Raw genomic sequence first — 18,024 nt, 5'->3', positions numbered from 1 at the left:
GGGTATATTCATTACGGAAATCGTTTACCATTTATGAACCAAACGGAAGCTAAACGAGAGCTATTGGGCAATATTAGTTAGGTCCCGCCCTATTTCGTTCCATTTGTTTAAGAAACTACTTTTTTTCTCCATTGCTAAATGTTTTACGTTTGGAATAAACAGTTTGTTGCAAAACATTTTGCAACAGACTAACTATTGTCTTTCAAATTAACTCATGGGTAGAGATGGCTTGCCTAGGGCACATAGCAGTCCTATGAGTGGGGGATATCAGTCAGGGATGTAAATCACGTCTTGAATGGCAAACTACACTTGCCTGCTGGCGGTAGGAATTTATGGTCTAAATAGTAAGCGGAAAATAGCAAGCGAGAGGAATTATTTTGCCATCTGGGCCCCTGTTCATTAGCTTCATATTCATGCTTTATACTTTGGAAAAGTTACATAAAACTGTGCTCTTTATACGTTTTGGACATTATTTTTGCTGTTTTCCACACCAGCAGAAATCCACTTTTTCGAGCTTAAAGACAAGAGTTTACCCATGATGTTGCACATCGATGCAAGTCAATAAGTCATTGTTTTAGTCAAAGTATGATACACACAGAACAGAAATATAAAAATGCAACAATTTCAAAGATTTTACTGAGTTACAGTACATAAGGAAATCAGTCAATTGAAATATATTCATTAGTCCCTAATCTATGGATTTCACATAACTGGGAATACAGATATGCATCTGTTGATCAGATTACTTTTTTTTTTAAATGTAGGGGTGTGGATCAGAAAACCAGTCAGTATCTGGTGTGACCACCATTTGCCTCATGCAGCATGACATCTCACGTAAATTGATCAGGCTGTTGATTGTGGCCTGTGGAATGTTGTCCCACTTCTCTTTAATGACTGTGCAAAGTTGCTGGATATTAGCGGGAACTGGAGCACGCTGTCGTAGATGTCGATCCAGAGCATCCCAAACAGTGGGTGACATGTCTGGTGAGTATGCAAGCCATGGAAGAACTGGGCCATTTGTCAGCTTCCAGGAGGTGTACAGATCCTTGCGACATGGGGCTGTGCATTATGCTGAAACATGAGGTAATGGCAGCAGATGAATGGCACGACAATGGGCCTCAGGATCTCGTCACGGTATCTGTGCATTAAAATTGCAACTGTGTTCGTTGTCCGTAGCTTATGCCTGTCCATCATGGGGAACTCTGTTCCGCACGCCCACAAGACGTCATACACACTGCTTGCCATCTGCCTGGCACAGTTGAAAACGGGATTCATCCATGAAGAGCACACTTCTCCAGTGTCCATCAATGGTGAGCATTTCCCCACTGAAGTCGGTTACAGTGCCGAATTGCAGAAGGCACTGATGAGGAGGACAAGCATGCAGAAGAACTTCCCCGAGACGGTCTCTGACAGTTTGTGCAGAAATTCTTCGGTTGTGCTGTGGAGGTCGTGAAATTTTGTCAGACGGTAATTGTCAAGCAAATAACTGCTAGTCTCACGGTACTTAAAACACTTTTAGCATCTCCTGGCTTCCACGCATAACCTACAAGCCACTGATGTGGACATTTGGAACATCTACATTTTAAAAAGTCTAGCCTACCCATCACAATAAATGTATTATTTATAGCATATTCTGAGTTTTCCTTATTTTAAGTCGTCATCTGGCTTTGGGCTACACTAGTTCATTTAGAAGGCAAGTTTTGCTTTGAATTCCATGGTGTTATTTTATATTATTTTACAGTATGAAGAAAACAGGGAGTGGCTGGCACATGCGGCTATTCTGTGTTGAGCGGTTAACAAAGAAACAGGTCCACCTACAGCGCATTCGGAAAGTATTAGGACCCCTTGACTTCTTCTCCAAAATGTTAGGTTACAGCCTTATTCTAAAATGGATTTTAAAACATCCTAATCTCAGCAATCTAAACACAATACCCTATAATGACAAAGCAAACAGGTTTTTAGAAATGTTTGCAAATTTATTTTAAAAAATGAAACAGAAAGATCACATTTACATAAGTATTCAGACCCTTTACTCAGTACAGTGAATTATAAGTGAAATAATCTGTCTGTAAACAATTGTTGGAAAAATTACTTGTGTCATGCACAAAGTAGATGTCCTAACAGACTTTCCACAAATTTCTTGTTAATTAAAAAAACGATAGGTTTGGCGTGATTGAAAAATTAGTTTTAATGACTCCAACCTTAAGTGCATGTAAACTTCTGACTTCAACTGTATAGAACCTTTACTTTACTAGGCAAGTCACTTAAGAACAAATTCTTATTTACAATGATGGCCTACTGGGGAACAGTGGGTTAACTGCCATGTTCAGGGGCAGAACGACAGATTTTTTACCTGTCAGCTCGGGGATTTGATCCAGCAACCTTTTGGTTACTGGCCCAATGCTCTAACCACCTGCCACCTTCTTGGATACAAGCATGGAACACCTGTATTTGGGAAGTTTCTCACCTTCTGCAGATCCTCTCAAGCTCTGTCAGGTTGGATAGGAAGCAAAGCTGCACAGCTATTTTCAGGTCTCTCCAGAGATGTTCGATCAGGTTCAAGTCCGGGCTCTGGCTGGGCCACTCAAGGACATTCAGAGGTTTGTCCCGAAGCCACTCCTGCGTTGTCTTAGCTTTGTGCTTAGGGTCGTTGTTCTGTTGGAAGGTGAACATTCAGCCCAGTCTGGAGGTCTTGGGTGCTCTGGAGCAGGTTTTCATCAAGGAGCTCTCTGTATTTTGCTCTGTTGATCTTTCCATAAATCCTGACTAGTCTACCAGTTCCTGCCGCTGAAAACATCCCCACAGCATGATGCTGCCATCACGATGCTTCACCGTAGGGATGGTGCCAGGTTTCCTCCAGATGCGACACTTGGCATTCAGGCCAAAGTGCTCAATATTGGTTTCACCAGATCAGAGAATCTTGTTTTTCATGGTCAGTCATTTAGGTGCCTTTTGGCAAACTCCAAGCCGGCTGCCATGTGCCTTTTACTGAGAAGTGGCTTCCATCTGGCCACTCTACCATAAAGGCCTGATTTGTGGAGTGCTAAAGAGATGTTTGTTCTTCTGGAAGGTTCTCCCATCTCCACCTAGGAACTCTTACAGAGTGACCATCAGGTCACCTCCCTGATCAAGGTTCTTCTCCCCCGACTGCTCAGTTTGGCCAGGTGGCCAGCTCTAGGAAGAGTATTGGTGGTTCCAAACAGCTTCCATTTAAGAATGTTCCAAACATCTTCCATTTAAGAATGATGGAGGCCACTGTGTTCTTGGCGACCTTCAATGCTACAGACATTTTTTGGTACCCTTCCCCAGATCTGTGCTTCGACACAATCCTGTCTCAAAGCTCTACGGACAATTCCTTCAACTTCATGGCTTGGTTTTTGCTCTGACATGCACTGTCAACTGTGGGACCTTATAGACAGGTGTGTGCCTTTCCAAATCATGTCAAATCAATTTAATTTACCACAGGTGGACTTCAATCAAGTTGTAGAAACATCAAGGATGATCAATTGAAGAAGCAGGAGTGTCATAGCAAAGGGTCTGAATACTTGTGTAAATAATATACATTTCAGATTTTTATTTTCAATAAATGTGAAATTCTGAAACCTCTTTTCACTTTGTCATTATGGGGTATTGTGTAGATTGATGAGGGATTAAAAAAAACATTTTTTTAATCAATTTTAGAATAAGGCTGTAACGTAGCATGTGGAAAAAAGGGAAGGGGTCTGAAAACTTTCCGAATGCATGTTATATGCTTAATTTAGAGTTATTTATGCTACTTCAGTTGTGAAAAACGTTCGAATGTATTAAAAAAATCCAAACATATAGCCTAAGGCTGCATGATGCCACTAATGATGATTTGAAAAAGTTGCATGGAAAGGCATGAGCTCTGCTCTGGTTTTTTTGTGCAGGCTGCTCACACTTCAGTCTCTCATGCACAATTTGACAAACACTTGATAATATTCTCACCCATCAGATATTTCTTAATTTAATCTGGTCTTTACATATAGCCTACTAATATATGTGTGGAATCATTTTTGATTTAGAATGCCCTACAAAAAAACAAACATGTAATCCATACGCCTGTCTACACATAAATCATTCAAAAATAGGAAATGTGAAAAGTAGGAGGCAAAGCAAGGGATATAGCAATATTTCAAAACATAATTGCGGGAAAACAGTTTGGAAAGCAAATGGTTTTGCTTTAAAAGAGAATACATAAAATACTGTTTTTTTTAGTTATCAAAATTCTCAAATCAATTGAGTGAACAACCGTATAGCCTATTTTACTGGCACCAGCGGAGAGCATATTCACTATTTATCAATATTGGTTCAGTGCTACTGAAGTTTGTTTTGGACAACAATTTCCTCCTCCAGTTTAGATGGACGTCATATGTGTGTGCCTCACCTTCTCTTAGGCTTGTTATATGGACGTCATATTATGTGTCTGCCTCACCTTCTCTTAGGCTTGTTATATGGACGTCATATTATGTGTCTGCCTCACCTTCTCTTAGGCTTGTTATATGGACGTCATATTATGTGTCTGCCTCACCTTCTCTTAGGCTTGTTATATGGACGTAGTCATTTGTATTCATCTTTGTCAGTGTCAGCAGTGTAGGCTACTCTGAAATTTGTCATATTAGAAAAGATTCTTCCGTCTCCAGTCATATAAAGTGTAGTAGAATTGCATGAAAATATGTTTTAAAAAGGCCACATTTTTCCCAGTCGAAGAAAGAAGAAACATAAGTCACCTGAAATAGCCTATAGCCTACTCCATAGGCGCTCAGCCATGCATTGAACTGTCTTTTTTTGCGAACAGTGATCGAGTTAAATTAGCCTACATTATGACTATCCAATCTACTCATCACATTACGAATAGTAGGTTAGTCTGCAAATGTGAAAACGAATGTAATGTTTTATTACAGAGGTTCATTTTTATGGTGAAAATGTGCTTCCCCAAACTTGAAACACACACACCCCATACTGTATGTTGTAAAGCAGATTAAATGGGCTTAATTTCGCAATAAATATATAAGCACGAGAAAGCTGGGATCTTCTTTTAAATAGTGGCTAGTCAAAACTCTTCACACCCAATTGCGCAATGACTAGGCTTATAAGAATAGAGGTTTCACTAGGCTCTGTAGGCTGTCCACTCCGTGTTGCATGGGTCCTTGGCCTATAGGCGACGTTTGGAGTCATTTGGCCATTTTAGTTGTAATTACAAACCTTATCAAAACATATAGGCCTATGGACTAGGCTACATGTGTGCAACTATGATTTGAAAAAGTAAAAAAAATGTCGCTGTTTCTTGCCTTAGACTGCACATGCTGGGCATAATTCACAAGTGATAATATTGTCACCCATCAGACTATTTTCAATTGAATCTTGTCTTTACATATACTAAATAATATATGCTTGTGAAGTTAGTTTTGATTTAGAATGTAACATTATCATGCACCTGTCGGAACAGGGTCAGGGGAAAAAAAATGTGTCATATGCACCTAAATAGCGAATGGAGGAAGCTTTTCCCCACAGTACATGTTTATGCCAGCCTGGTAAGCTATACTCCTGATGTAAAGCAAAGCAATGTGTTTAATATTAGGAACATTGAGAAATAAACTAAATAAATAAATACATATAGTAGGTCTAGCCTATAGAAAGCTGATGGGATCCTCTTTTTAAAAGGCCATCAAAACAGTTGTCATAGTCTATAGAAATGTTTTGCAACATGAGCTCATGGACTCTAATGAAGTGTTGTATTTGTAATAGCATTTGCATTGACGTCAGAGTGATTAGAGAGACAATAGAGCGCTGAGTACCAGGCCATTAGCAACTGGCCGTTAGCAAGTTTGGTAGGCTACTAATGACCATCAGCGGCATCAGAGCTCAGTTTTGGAGAATCCGAGTTACCTTGACTAAACGGTCAGGTGGAATTTGACTGCGGCCATGACTTGTGGCGGTAATATGCTCACCCGTAACAGCCCTAGCTGTCCAAACCCACAGTTTTATCAACCGTCTGGGAGGCTTGTCTCAGATTATCCTGCAGGTGAAGAAGCAGGATGTGGAGGTCCTGGGCTAGCATGGTTACACGTGGTCTGTAGTTGTGAGGCCGGTTGGACGTATTGCCAAATTCTCTAAAACGACTTATGACCATTTAATTCTCTGGCAACAGCTCTGGCGGACATTCTTGCAGTCAGCATGCCAATCGCATGCTTACTCAAAACTTGAGACATCTGTAGCATTGTGGTGTGTGACAAAACTGCATATTTTAGAGTGGACTTCGGTTTACATTTGAGTCATTTAGCAGACACTATAAGTCGCTCTGGATAAGAGCAAGTGCATGCATCTTAAGATAGCTATACATATCACAGGCATAGAAAGTACATTTTACCTCAATAATGTAGCTGTCAGTAGTGTCAGAGCTAGAAGGTGGGGTGGGAGGAGGATTATTTAAAGATACTGTTTGAAGAGGTAGGGTTTCAGATGTTTTCAGAAGATGGGCAGAGACTCTGTTGTCCGAGCGTCAGGGGGAAGCTGGTTCCACCATAGGGGTGCCAGGACAAAGGAGAGCTTGGACTGGGCTGAGCGGGAGCTGCCCTTCCATAGGGGTGGGAGGGCCAAGAGACCTGAGGTGGCAGAACACAGTGTTCAGGTTGGAGTGTAGGGTTTGAGCATAGCCTGAAAGTAGGGAGGGGTAGTCCCTCTTGCTGTTCCGTAGTTAAGCACCAAGGTCTTATAGTGGAAGCGAGATTCAATTGGAAGCCAGTGGATTGTGCGGATGAGCAGGGTGACATGAGAGAAATTGGCACGGTTGAAAACCAGGTGGGCTGCTGCATTCGTTGCAGGGGTTTGATGGCACAAGTGGGGAGCCCAGCCAACAGCGTGTTGCTATAGTCCAGACAGGAGAGGACAAGTGCCTAGATTAGGACATGCGCCACTTCCTGTTTAAGGTTTTTTAAACATATTTTTTTAACCTTTATTTAACTAGGCAAGTCAGTTAAGAACAAATTCTTATTTTCAATGACGGCAGAGGCAGAATGACAGATTTGTACCTTGTCAGCTCGGGGATTCGATCTTGCAACCTTTCGGTTACTAGTCCAACGCTCTAACCAGTAGGCTACGCTGCCGCCCCATGACCCAAGGTAGGGTCGGACTCTACAGATGTTGTAGAGCACGAACCTGCAGGAGCGGGTCACTGCCTTGATGTTTGCAGAGAACAACAGGGTGTTGTCCAGGGTCACGCAAAGCTTCTTTGCACTCTGGGAGGGTGACACTGGAGTTGTCAACCATGATGGAGAGGTCTTTGAGCAGGTAGGACTTTCCAGGGAGGAAGAGTAGTTTCATCTTGTCGAGGTTGAGCTTCAGGTGGTGGGCCAACATCCAAGTTGAGATGTATGTCAGGCACACAGAGATGCTTGTCGCCACACCTGGGTGTCAGAAGGGGGGTGGGGGAGTAGTTGAGTGTCATCCACATAGCAATGATAGGAGAGACCATGTGAGGATATGACGGAGCAGTGTGACTTGGTGTATAGAGAGAAGAGGGCCTGGGGTGCAGACACAGATCATCTCTACGTCACATGGTAGGAGAGGCCTGCCTAGTAGGATGCAATCCAAGAGTGTGCAGAGCCTGAGACGCCCAGCCTAAAGAAGGTGGAGAGGAATATCTGATGGTTCACGTTGTCCAAAACAGCAGATAGATCTAGGAGGATGAGAACAGAGGAGAGAGAGTCAGCTTTGGCAGGGCGGAGAGCCTCCGTGACACAGAAAAGAGCAGTCTTGGTTGAGTGACCCGTCTTGAAGAATGACTGGTTAGGGTCAAGATGAGAGTTCTGAGAGAGATAACGAGAAAGTTGATCAGAGACAGCACGCTCAAGTGTTTTGGAAAGAAACGAAAGGGAGACAGGTCTATAGTTTTTGACAGTTGAGTCAAGTGTTGGTTTCTTGAGGGCAGCAACTCGGGCCATTTTCAAGTCAGAGGGGACTCAGGGATGAGTTGATGAGGGAAGTGAGAAATGGGAGAAGGTCTCCAGAGATGGTCTGGAGAAGGAAGGAGGGGATGGGGGTCGAGCAGCCAGACCTCACTAGTGACAGGATGTCATCTGGAGAGAGGGGGGAGAAAGAGGTCAAGGCGTAGTGTAATTCTGTGTGTGTGGACACAATATGCTGAGTGTATGTGTAGTGGATGTAGTCAACCTTTTTTTCCAAAGTGGTTGACAAAGTCATCCACAGAGAGGGAGGAGGAGGGGTGGAGGATTAAGTAGGGAGGAGAACATGGAAAATAGTTTGCTAGGGTTAGAGGCAGAAGATGGACATTTAGAAAGTGGCTTTAGCAGCAGATACAGAGGAAGAGAGGGTAGAGAGGAGGGAGGGAGGGAAAGGATGATAGGTCCTCCAGAACAAAGGTTTTTCTACATTTTCGCTCAGTTGCCCACAGCCCTGTTCTGTAAGCTCAGCCACGGAGCAGGAGGGGAGGGCCGAGCCAGCCAGGAGGAAACGGGACAGTGAGTCATAGGATGCGGAAAGGGAGGAGGGTAGGGTCGAAGAGGCGGAAGGGAGAAGGATTTAGCAGAAGGGAGAGATGATTGGATAGAAGAGGAAAGAGTAGTGGGAGCGAGAGAGTGAAAATTGCGACGGCGCATTACCATCTAGGTAGGGGCTGAGTGGTTAGGGTTGGAGGAAAGGGAGACAGACAAATAAACAAAGTAGTGATCAGAGACCTGGAAGGGGGTTGCAGTGAGATTAGTAGGAAAGAAGACTCTAGTAAAGATAAGGTCAAGCGTATTGCCTGCCGTGTGAGATGGAGGGGATTGGTAAAGGGTGAGGCCAAAAGAGGCAAGGAGGGGAAAGAATTGGAAGGAAATTCATTTGAAGGCAGATATTGGCAGGTTGAAGTCGCCAAGTACGAAGAGGTGAGCCATCGTCGGGAATTTATCTTATCAAGGTGTCAAGCTCATTGAGGGATAAGTCGGACCACAGAGTGAAGGAAAAGCAGCCAACAAGTGCTCAGCATATGTGGGAACTCCTATAAGACTGTTTGAAAAGCATTCCAGGTGAAGCTGGTTGAGAGAAAATGCCAAGTGTGCAGAGTACAGGGTGGCTATTTGAAGAATCTCAAATATAAAATATATTTTGATTTGTTTAGCACTGTTTTGGTTACTATATGATTCCATATGTGTTCTTTCATAGTTTAGGTCTTCACTACTATTCTACAATGTAGAAAATAGTTTTTAAAAATTAAGAAAACCCTTTAATGACTAGGTGTTGCAGTTTGGATTTAAGCATCCTGAAAATAAACGCTTAGACGGCAAAGGCTTTCTGTGGCAGAAAAATCTCTGTAGAACAATTCCTATCCCTTACAAGGGGCTAAAACATTGGTGAGATATGCACACAAATTAACCTAAAACACCGTTATTCCTCATACTTTTATTTCACTTAGCCTAATTACGTCAGCAAATTCTGTATTTAAAATCTGATATGCCAACTTGTTTCTTTGAAAATAAATGTAATAAGCATTTATGGACAGTGATGAATATAGGCTAAGTCATAAAATGAGAAATGTCCCTTGCCTTAAATATCCTGTTTTGACATTTTAGTATAGCGCACAAGCTGCTAGGCAAAAAAGGTCATCATAACAGCAAAATATCTTGCCTATGTAAGATGGCAAGGTTTTGCAAATCAGCCTCAAACACCTTAAAATTGATATTCATTCGATTTTTCTTGAATGTGGGGTAATTGTGTAGAAATCCAAATGTCACACGAACATATTCAAACTCCCAGTATTTGGGGAAAAGATCAGGGGTGGGAAGCCAACCCTCTTGGAGAGTTACAGGTACCTGACAAAATAAAGGAAACGCTTGAGTAAATAAGGGATAAAGCATATTGAAAGCAGGTGCTTCACACAGGTGTAGTTCCTGAGTAAATTAAGCAATTAACAGCCCATCATGCTTAGGGTCATTTATAAAAATGGCCAGTATTTTGGCTACCATGGCTAGAAGAAAATATCTCAGTGACTTTGAATGAGTGGTCTCAAAGAAGCATAGGGGGTTTAAAGTGTATCTGTGTTCTTCCAAGTGTCCAAGCCATAGACTGTTCACTCTGCTACCCCCCGGCAAACAGTACCGGAGCATCGGCTCTCGGACCAACAGGCTCAGAGACAGCTTCTACACCCAAGCAAAAATACCACTAAATAGCAATAAGACTGCTAAAATGGTTAATTAAATGGTTACACAGATCTGCACTGACCCTATGCACACTCACAAGACTAAATATATACACACACAACACAACCACACTTTTGCACTCATATGCTTCTGCTACTCTGTTCTTTACTATCATCATCATCATCAATCCTGATACCTAGTCACTTTAACCTGCATTCATGTAGATACAGTACCTTCAACGAGTATACATACAGCCTTGACTTAATCCACATTTGTTGTGTTAAAGCCGGAATTCAAAATGGATTAAATAAATAAAACACACCCACCTACACACAATACCCCATAATGACAAAGTGAAAACATGTTTAGAAATGTTGGCTAATGTATTGAAAATGAATTGCAGAAATATCTGAAGTACTTACCGTAACAGTCAAAAGTTTGGACACACCTACTCATTCAATAGTTTTACTTTTAGCATTTTCTACATTGTAGATAAATAGTGAAGACATCAAAACTATGAAATAACACATATGTAATCATGTAGAACCAAAAAAAAGTGTTAAAACAATGAAGAGCCGACTCCGGGATGCTGGCCTTCTAGGCAGAGTTCCTCTGTCCAGTGTATGTGTTCTTTAGCCCATCTTAATCTTACTGGCCAGTCTGAGATATGGCTTTCTCTTTGCAACTCTGCCTAGAAGGCCAGCATCCCAGAGTCGCCTCTTCACTGTTGACGTTGAGACTTGTTTTGCGGGTACTAGTTAATGAAGCTGCCAGTTGAGGACTTGTGAGGCGTGTGTTTCTCAAACTAGACACCGATATACTTGTCCTCTTGCTCAGTTGTGCACTGGGGCCTCCAACTCATTTTTCTATTCTGGTTAGAGCCAGTTTGCGCTGTTTTGTGAAGGGAGTAGTACACAGCGTTGTACGAGATCTTCAGCTTCTTGGAAATTTCTCACATGGAATAGCCTTCATTTCTCAGAATAAGATTAGACTGATGAGTTTCCGAAGAAAGGTCTTTGTTTCTGGACATTTTGAGCCTATAATTGAACCCACAAATGCTGATGCTCCAGATACTTAACTAGTCTAACATAATTGCAAAAGGGGATTCTAATGATCAATTAGCTAATCCAAGTTTATCATTTTAAAAGGCTAACACAACGTGTCATTGGAACATAGGAGTGATGGTTGCAGATAAAATGGGCCTTTGTACGCCTATGTAGATATTCCATTAAAAATCAGCTGTTTCCAGCTACAAGTCATTTACAACATTAACAATGTCTACACTGTATTTCTAATCAATTTGATGTTATTTTAAATGGACAAAAAAAAGGAATTTCCTTGTTTTTGAAAGAAAAGCTGTGACCCCAAACTTGAGTGGTAGTGTATATATGAAATGTTTATTTCTAGTGCAGTCGCATATACAATCAACCGCAATGATGAAACTGGCTCTCATGAGGACCGCCACAGGAAAGGAAGACCCCAAGGTACCTCTGCTGCAGAGGATAAGTTAATTAGAGTTACCAGTCTCAGAAATTGCTGCCCGAATAAATGCTTCAGAGTTCAAGTAACAGACACATCAACACCAACTGTTCAGAGGAGACTGCGTGAATCAGGCCTTCATGGTTGAATTGCTGCAAAGAAACCACTACTAAAGGACACCAATAAGAAGAAGAGACTGGCTTGGGCCAAGAAACGCGAGCAATGGACATTAGACCAGTGGAAATCTGTCCTTTAGTCTGACGAGGCCAAATTTGAGATTTTTTGGTTCCAACCGCTGTCTTTCTGAGACCCAGAGTAGGTGAACAGATGATCTCCACATTTGTGGTTCCCACCATGAAGCATAGAGGAGGTGGTGTGATGGTGTGGATGTGCTTTCCTGGTGACACTGTCAGTGACTTATTTAGAATTTAAGGCATACTTAACCACCATGGCTACCACAGAATTCTGCAGCGATACACCCTCCCAACTGGTTTGCACTTAGTGGGAGTATCATTTGTTTTTCAACAGGACAATCACCCAAAACACACCTTGAGGCTGTGTAAGGGCTATTTGAACAAGGAGAGTGATGGAGTGTTTCATCAGATGACCTGGCCTCCACAATCAACCCAATTGAGATGATTTTGGATGAGTTGGACAGCAGAGTGAAGGAAAAGCAGCCAACAAATGCTCAGCATATGTGGGAACTCCTTCAAGAGTGTTGGAAAAGCATTTCATGTGAAGCTGGTTGAGAGGATGCTAAGAGTGTGCAAAGCTGTCATCAAGGCAAAGGGTGGCTACTTTGAAGAATCTGAAATATATTTGAATTCATATAACGCTTTTTTGGTTACTATATGATTCCATGTGTTATTTCATAGTTTTGATGTCTTTACAAATAAAGAAAAACCCTGGAATGAGTAAGTGTGTCCAAACTTTTGACTGGTACTGTGTGTGTGTGTGTGTGTATTGTTATTTATATATATTTAACACAAACACTACATGTCTATATAGGTCTTAATCCCATTTTACCTTTAGATGTGTGTATTGTTAGATATTACTGCACTGATGGAGCTAGGAATACAAGTATTTCACTACACCTGCAATAAAATCTGCTAAATATGTGTATGCAACCAATAAAAAATGTAAAATGTGATTTCATGCTTTTCAGCAACTGGGAGACTGGTAGGGATAAAGGGAACAATGAACGGAGCCAAATCCTTGATGAGGATACTTGAATCCCATTGAAAATCTGTGGAAAGACTTGAAGACTGCTGTTCGCTCTAACTTCACCAAATCCAGATGTGCAAAACTGATAAGACATACCAAGACGACTCAAAGCTGTAATCGCCGCCAAAGGTGCTTCTTCAAAGTATTTACTCAATACCTACGTAAATTACACTTTTACATTTTTATTTTATTTAACTAGGCAAGTCGATTAAGAACAAATTCTTATTTACAATGATGGCCTATTTCGGCCAAACTCAGACGACGCCGGGCCAATTGTGCGCCGCCCTATGGGACTCCCATACAGCCTGGATTCAAACCAGGGATTGTAGTGATGCCTCTTGCACTGAAATGCAGTGTCTTAGACCGCTGCTGTATTTCATTTTCAATGAATTTGACACTGTCATTATAGGGTATTTTGTGTAGATGGGTGAGAAAAATAATATACTTCATCCATTTTGAATTCAGGCTGTTACAACAAAATGTGGATTAAGTCAAGGGGTATGAATACTTTGGAATGCACAAATGCTTTGTAATCCTGCACATTGCTCTGGTACTTCCTGTATATAGCTTCATTCTTGTATTTTATTCCAAGTGTTAACATTTTATTCTTACTTTTTAACTCTGTATCGTTGGGAAGGGCTCGTACTAAGCAAACATTTCACTGTCAAGTTTACCCCTGTTGTATTCGGCAAATGTGATAAATAAAACATTTTGGGTGTGTGTGTGTATCTCAACCCAATTCAAAACTTATGGGAGATTCTGGAGCCACCCAAAACAGCGGTTTCCACCACTATCAACAGAACAGCAAATGATGGAATTTCTCATTGAAGAATGGTGTTGAATTTCTCCAATAGAGTTCCAGACACTTGTAGAAACTATGCCAAGGCGCATTGAAGCTGTTCTGGCGCTCATGTTGGCCCAACGCCAAATTAAGAAACTATATTGGGGTTTCTTTATTTTGGCAGTTACCTGTAACTCAAGGCAGGATTAGCTAAAGTTTTAATTTACATGTTGGTTTCTTAAAGTCAAGGAGAGACTGCAATTCGTACTATGGTTAGCCACTGCCACCAACCATTAATATCATATACAGTTAGCATACTCTAAATTCAATGGCCAAATCATCTGAAAGTAACTTCAACCAAGTCGTCGAGTTTTGTGTGTGTATATTTAAAGTAAACCTTAATACATCTGACCAGTGTTTTAAAAATGTCCGAAGGCTAAACCATGAGAAAACATGTAGATTTGCAGGAAATTCGCTTTAAAAACAGATTTTGTTTCCTGGGCCGGACCCACGGAAAAATGTTGACACCCCTAAATAATACTATAGGTTATAATAATACAAGATATTATACGCTTACCAACATTCGCAGAGGCGTCTCTGATCTCTTCCCCTGCACATGTTGGTAACCTTAGCAGCAGGATAAACGCCCATACGCACACGATGCACTCTAGAAACACAATTATCAGAGTTAATTCATTGAGAAACAACCTATACTAACCAGGGTTGGCGACTTTGAATAAATATGTTCGGGGGGGGTGGGGGGGGGGGGATTAATTGTAAGGAACTCACCTCTCATTGTAAGATGTAATGCATAAAACGCACCTTCAAAGCACGCGCTCTTCTCAGTAAGGCAGTGCAACAAAAGTAGTTATTAGAGTACTCTCATAAATAAACACCCATACCCGAAACGAAGTATTTTCTGACAGGAAACTGTTTAGATACCATCTAAAAACTGACAAGTCCACACAGAATTACATACAGGACATTATGACTGCAAGAATGTAGGAGCGAAACGAGTAGTGTAGCTCCCCATCTCCTGGTTCACTTCAGTATGCAGCCTTCTCAACACCCAGATTGGCTAGTGTGTAATGTAGTTTAATGGCTCCATCTATTGGTTGTTATGAGAGCATTACAATCCTAGTGAAGATACTTTAAACTAGTATGAATACTTGCTTTTCTTGCAATTGCAATATCCTTGAATTTTGCAAATTACACACCCTGAAAATCATCATCATCGTAAGTGTAACCAGTATAGAGGTAAAATGGTTTTATATTGGATATTCAGTTCTCTCGTCAATAGCTATTGAACCAAACATGCCATTACTATGAACATAGTATATTCTGAATCAGGGGTGGATGGAGAAAAATCCACATGAGTTTTTATTTATTTTTTAAAAACGATTTCAGATTTCAATCTTCAATAGCTCTTACATAAAGCGTTCCAAAGATTTTGAAAATTACATATTCTGAATCGGGGGAGGATAGACAAAAACGTACAGAGTCATCATTTAGGATGTGGAGTTCCAGGTCCCAGTGGGAATTTACAATGCAGGAGGGAAAAAATAAGAATAAGAAACAAACTTTTAAAAACACGAGGCTACGTCCATTTGACGCAGGCCTACATGCAACACGCATCTGCAGTGGGGAACTTTACGGAAAGAAACATTTCATTTATCTTCTTCTGTGGGTTTTATGGCGAACTACACCCCCCAAAAAGTGTATAGCCACTACAAACTGGACAGGGTTAAAACATTTTTATTTAAAGAAAATCCATATGTGATTGGGAAAACTAACTTCATCCACCCAATTAAAAACAAAAACAAAACTCCCACTTCTTCCTCCCTTCAAATCTTTGCATATGGCTCTAGCCCAATATTGGACTAAAGGAGCCTAATGTTAATCCTTAGTTTAAGGACCTTACTTGTTCTGTTTAAAGTGTGAATTGACTCTTGGAGCCAAAACAGGCAAATACTCCAATTAAACCTGATTCGATTTTCAATTGTGGTATAGTTCTAGAAACATAACCAGTTTTAACTCAGTTGCAGCCAACAGTATTTGTCAGACAGTGAAAACACATTTGTTGTGTCTCTGCTGACAAGGTAAAAAATCTGTCGTTCTTCCCCTGAGCAAGGCAGTTAACCCACTGTTCCCCGGGCGCCGAAGACGTGGATGTCGATTATGGCAGCCCCCCGCACCTCTCTGATTCAGAGTTGGGTCTTTCAGTCCCAGGAACCGCTCCAACGACTCCACAATGATATCTATTTTCCTGGACTTCCTGTGGCACTGTCCTTGGCAGTGCCATTCATCACCATAGCTATAAAGACCACAAAGTACACCTTCTTAACCTGTAAAATATCTGGGTCTTGCTGGTGAAAGGCAACCCCTGCAGCCTGCAGTGAAGGCCTATCTACCACTAGGGCTGTTACGGTGACCTTACCGGCAGTCACAAGTCATGAAGGCAGCCAAATTCCATGTGACCGTTTAGCCAAGGTAATTAGGCTTCTCCAAGTTCTGATGCTGCTGATGGGCCTACCAAACTTGCGAATTGCCTGGTACTCAGCACTCTATTGTCCCTCTAAACACTCTGACATCAATGCAAAGGTAATCGAAAATCTAATCAAACACTCCATGAGAGCCCATGAGCTATTGTTGCGCAACATTTATATAGGCTATGCAATTGCTTGAGAAAAAACAGAGTGATCATCTTTCTATAGGCTAGGCTTACTATATTTATTTCTCAACTTTCCTAATATTAAGCACATTACTTCTCTTCACAACAGGAGTATAGCCTACCTGGCTGACATGAAAATCAACCACGGGAAAAGTGTCCTCCATTCACTATTTAAGTGCATAGATGACATGTATTTTTTCCGCCGCCACTGTTTTGAGACGGGTGCATGATAAGGTCCATTCTAAATCAAAACAAATTTCCCACATATATTATTTAGTATATGTAAAGACGAGATTAAATCAAGAATCGTCTGCTGGGTGACAATACTAGCCTATCACTTTTGAATGATGTATTGTCACTTGTGAATGATGCCCAGCGTAAGGCAAGAAACAATGCCTTTTTTTTGCAACTTTTTCTAATCATAGTCTCACACCTCATGTAGCCTAGCCCATAGACCTATATGTTTTAATAAGGTCAGTCTCACACCTCATGTAGCCTAGCCCATAGACCTATATGTTTTAATAAGGTCAGTCTCACACCTCATGTAGCCTAGCCCATAGACCTATATGTTTTAATAAGGTCAGTCTCACACCTCATGTAGCCTAGCCCATAGACCTATATGTTTTAATAAGGTCAGTATCACACCTCATGTAGCCTAGCCCATAGACCTATATGTTTTAATAAGGTCAGTCTCACACCTCATGTAGCCTAGCCCATAGACCTACATGTTTTAATAAGGTCAGTCTCACACCTCATGTAGCCTAGCCCATAGACCTATATGTTTTAATAAGGTCAGTATCACACCTCATGTAGCCTAGCCCATAGACCTACATGTTTTAATAAGGTCAGTCTCACACCTCATGTAGCCTAGCCCATAGACCTATATGTTTTAATAAGGTCAGTCTCACACCTCATGTAGCCTAGCCCATAGACCTATATGTTTTAATAAGGTCAGTCTCACACCTCATGTAGCCTAGCCCATAGACCTATATGTTTTAATAAGGTCAGTATCACACCTCATGTAGCCTAGCCCATAGACCTATATGTTTTAATAAGGTCAGTCTCACACCTCATGTAGCCTAGCCCATAGACCTACATGTTTTAATAAGGTCAGTCTCACACCTCATGTAGCCTAGCCCATAGACCTATATGTTTTAATAAGGTCAGTATCACACCTCATGTAGCCTAGCCCATAGACCTACATGTTTTAATAAGGTCAGTCTCACACCTCATGTAGCCTAGCCCATAGACCTATATGTTTTAATAAGGTCAGTATCACACCTCATGTAGCCTAGCCCATAGACCTATATGTTTTAATAAGGTCAGTCTCACACCTCATGTAGCCTAGCCCATAGACCTATATGTTTTAATAAGGTCAGTCTCACACCTCATGTAGCCTAGCCCATAGACCTATATGTTTTAATAAGGTCAGTATCACACCTCATGTAGCCTAGCCCATAGACCTATATGTTTTAATAAGGTCAGTCTCACACCTCATGTAGCCTAGCCCATAGACCTACATGTTTTAATAAGGTCAGTCTCACACCTCATGTAGCCTAGCCCATAGACCTATATGTTTTAATAAGGTCAGTATCACACCTCATGTAGCCTAGCCCATAGACCTACATGTTTTAATAAGGTCAGTCTCACACCTCATGTAGCCTAGCCCATAGACCTATATGTTTTAATAAGGTCAGTATCACACCTCATGT

The 18,024-nt window shown here is 41.3% G+C and overlaps 1 protein-coding gene across 1 annotated transcript in view; it reads right to left on the bottom strand.

The window, feature by feature from the left end:
* ptgs1 (prostaglandin-endoperoxide synthase 1) overlaps positions 1–15,027 on the bottom strand; it is a 62,948-nt gene extending 47,921 nt beyond the window's left edge. The window contains exons 1-2 of the mRNA XM_029637471.2: positions 14,431–15,027; positions 14,219–14,308 (exon numbers count right to left, since the gene is read on the bottom strand). Of these exons, the coding sequence (XP_029493331.1) occupies positions 14,219–14,308; positions 14,431–14,437 (97 nt within the window). The 5' untranslated portion in view covers positions 14,438–15,027. The remainder of the gene's footprint in view (positions 1–14,218; positions 14,309–14,430) is intronic.
* Positions 15,028–18,024: the final 2,997 nt, after the last annotated feature.

The sequence above is a fragment of the Oncorhynchus nerka genome, linkage group LG27, assembly GCF_034236695.1.
Source record: "Oncorhynchus nerka isolate Pitt River linkage group LG27, Oner_Uvic_2.0, whole genome shotgun sequence".
In the NCBI taxonomy this organism is placed as follows: domain Eukaryota; kingdom Metazoa; phylum Chordata; class Actinopteri; order Salmoniformes; family Salmonidae; genus Oncorhynchus; species Oncorhynchus nerka.
Note: the sequence above shows the minus strand (reverse complement) of the source record. Positions and strands in the feature narration are given on the sequence as shown.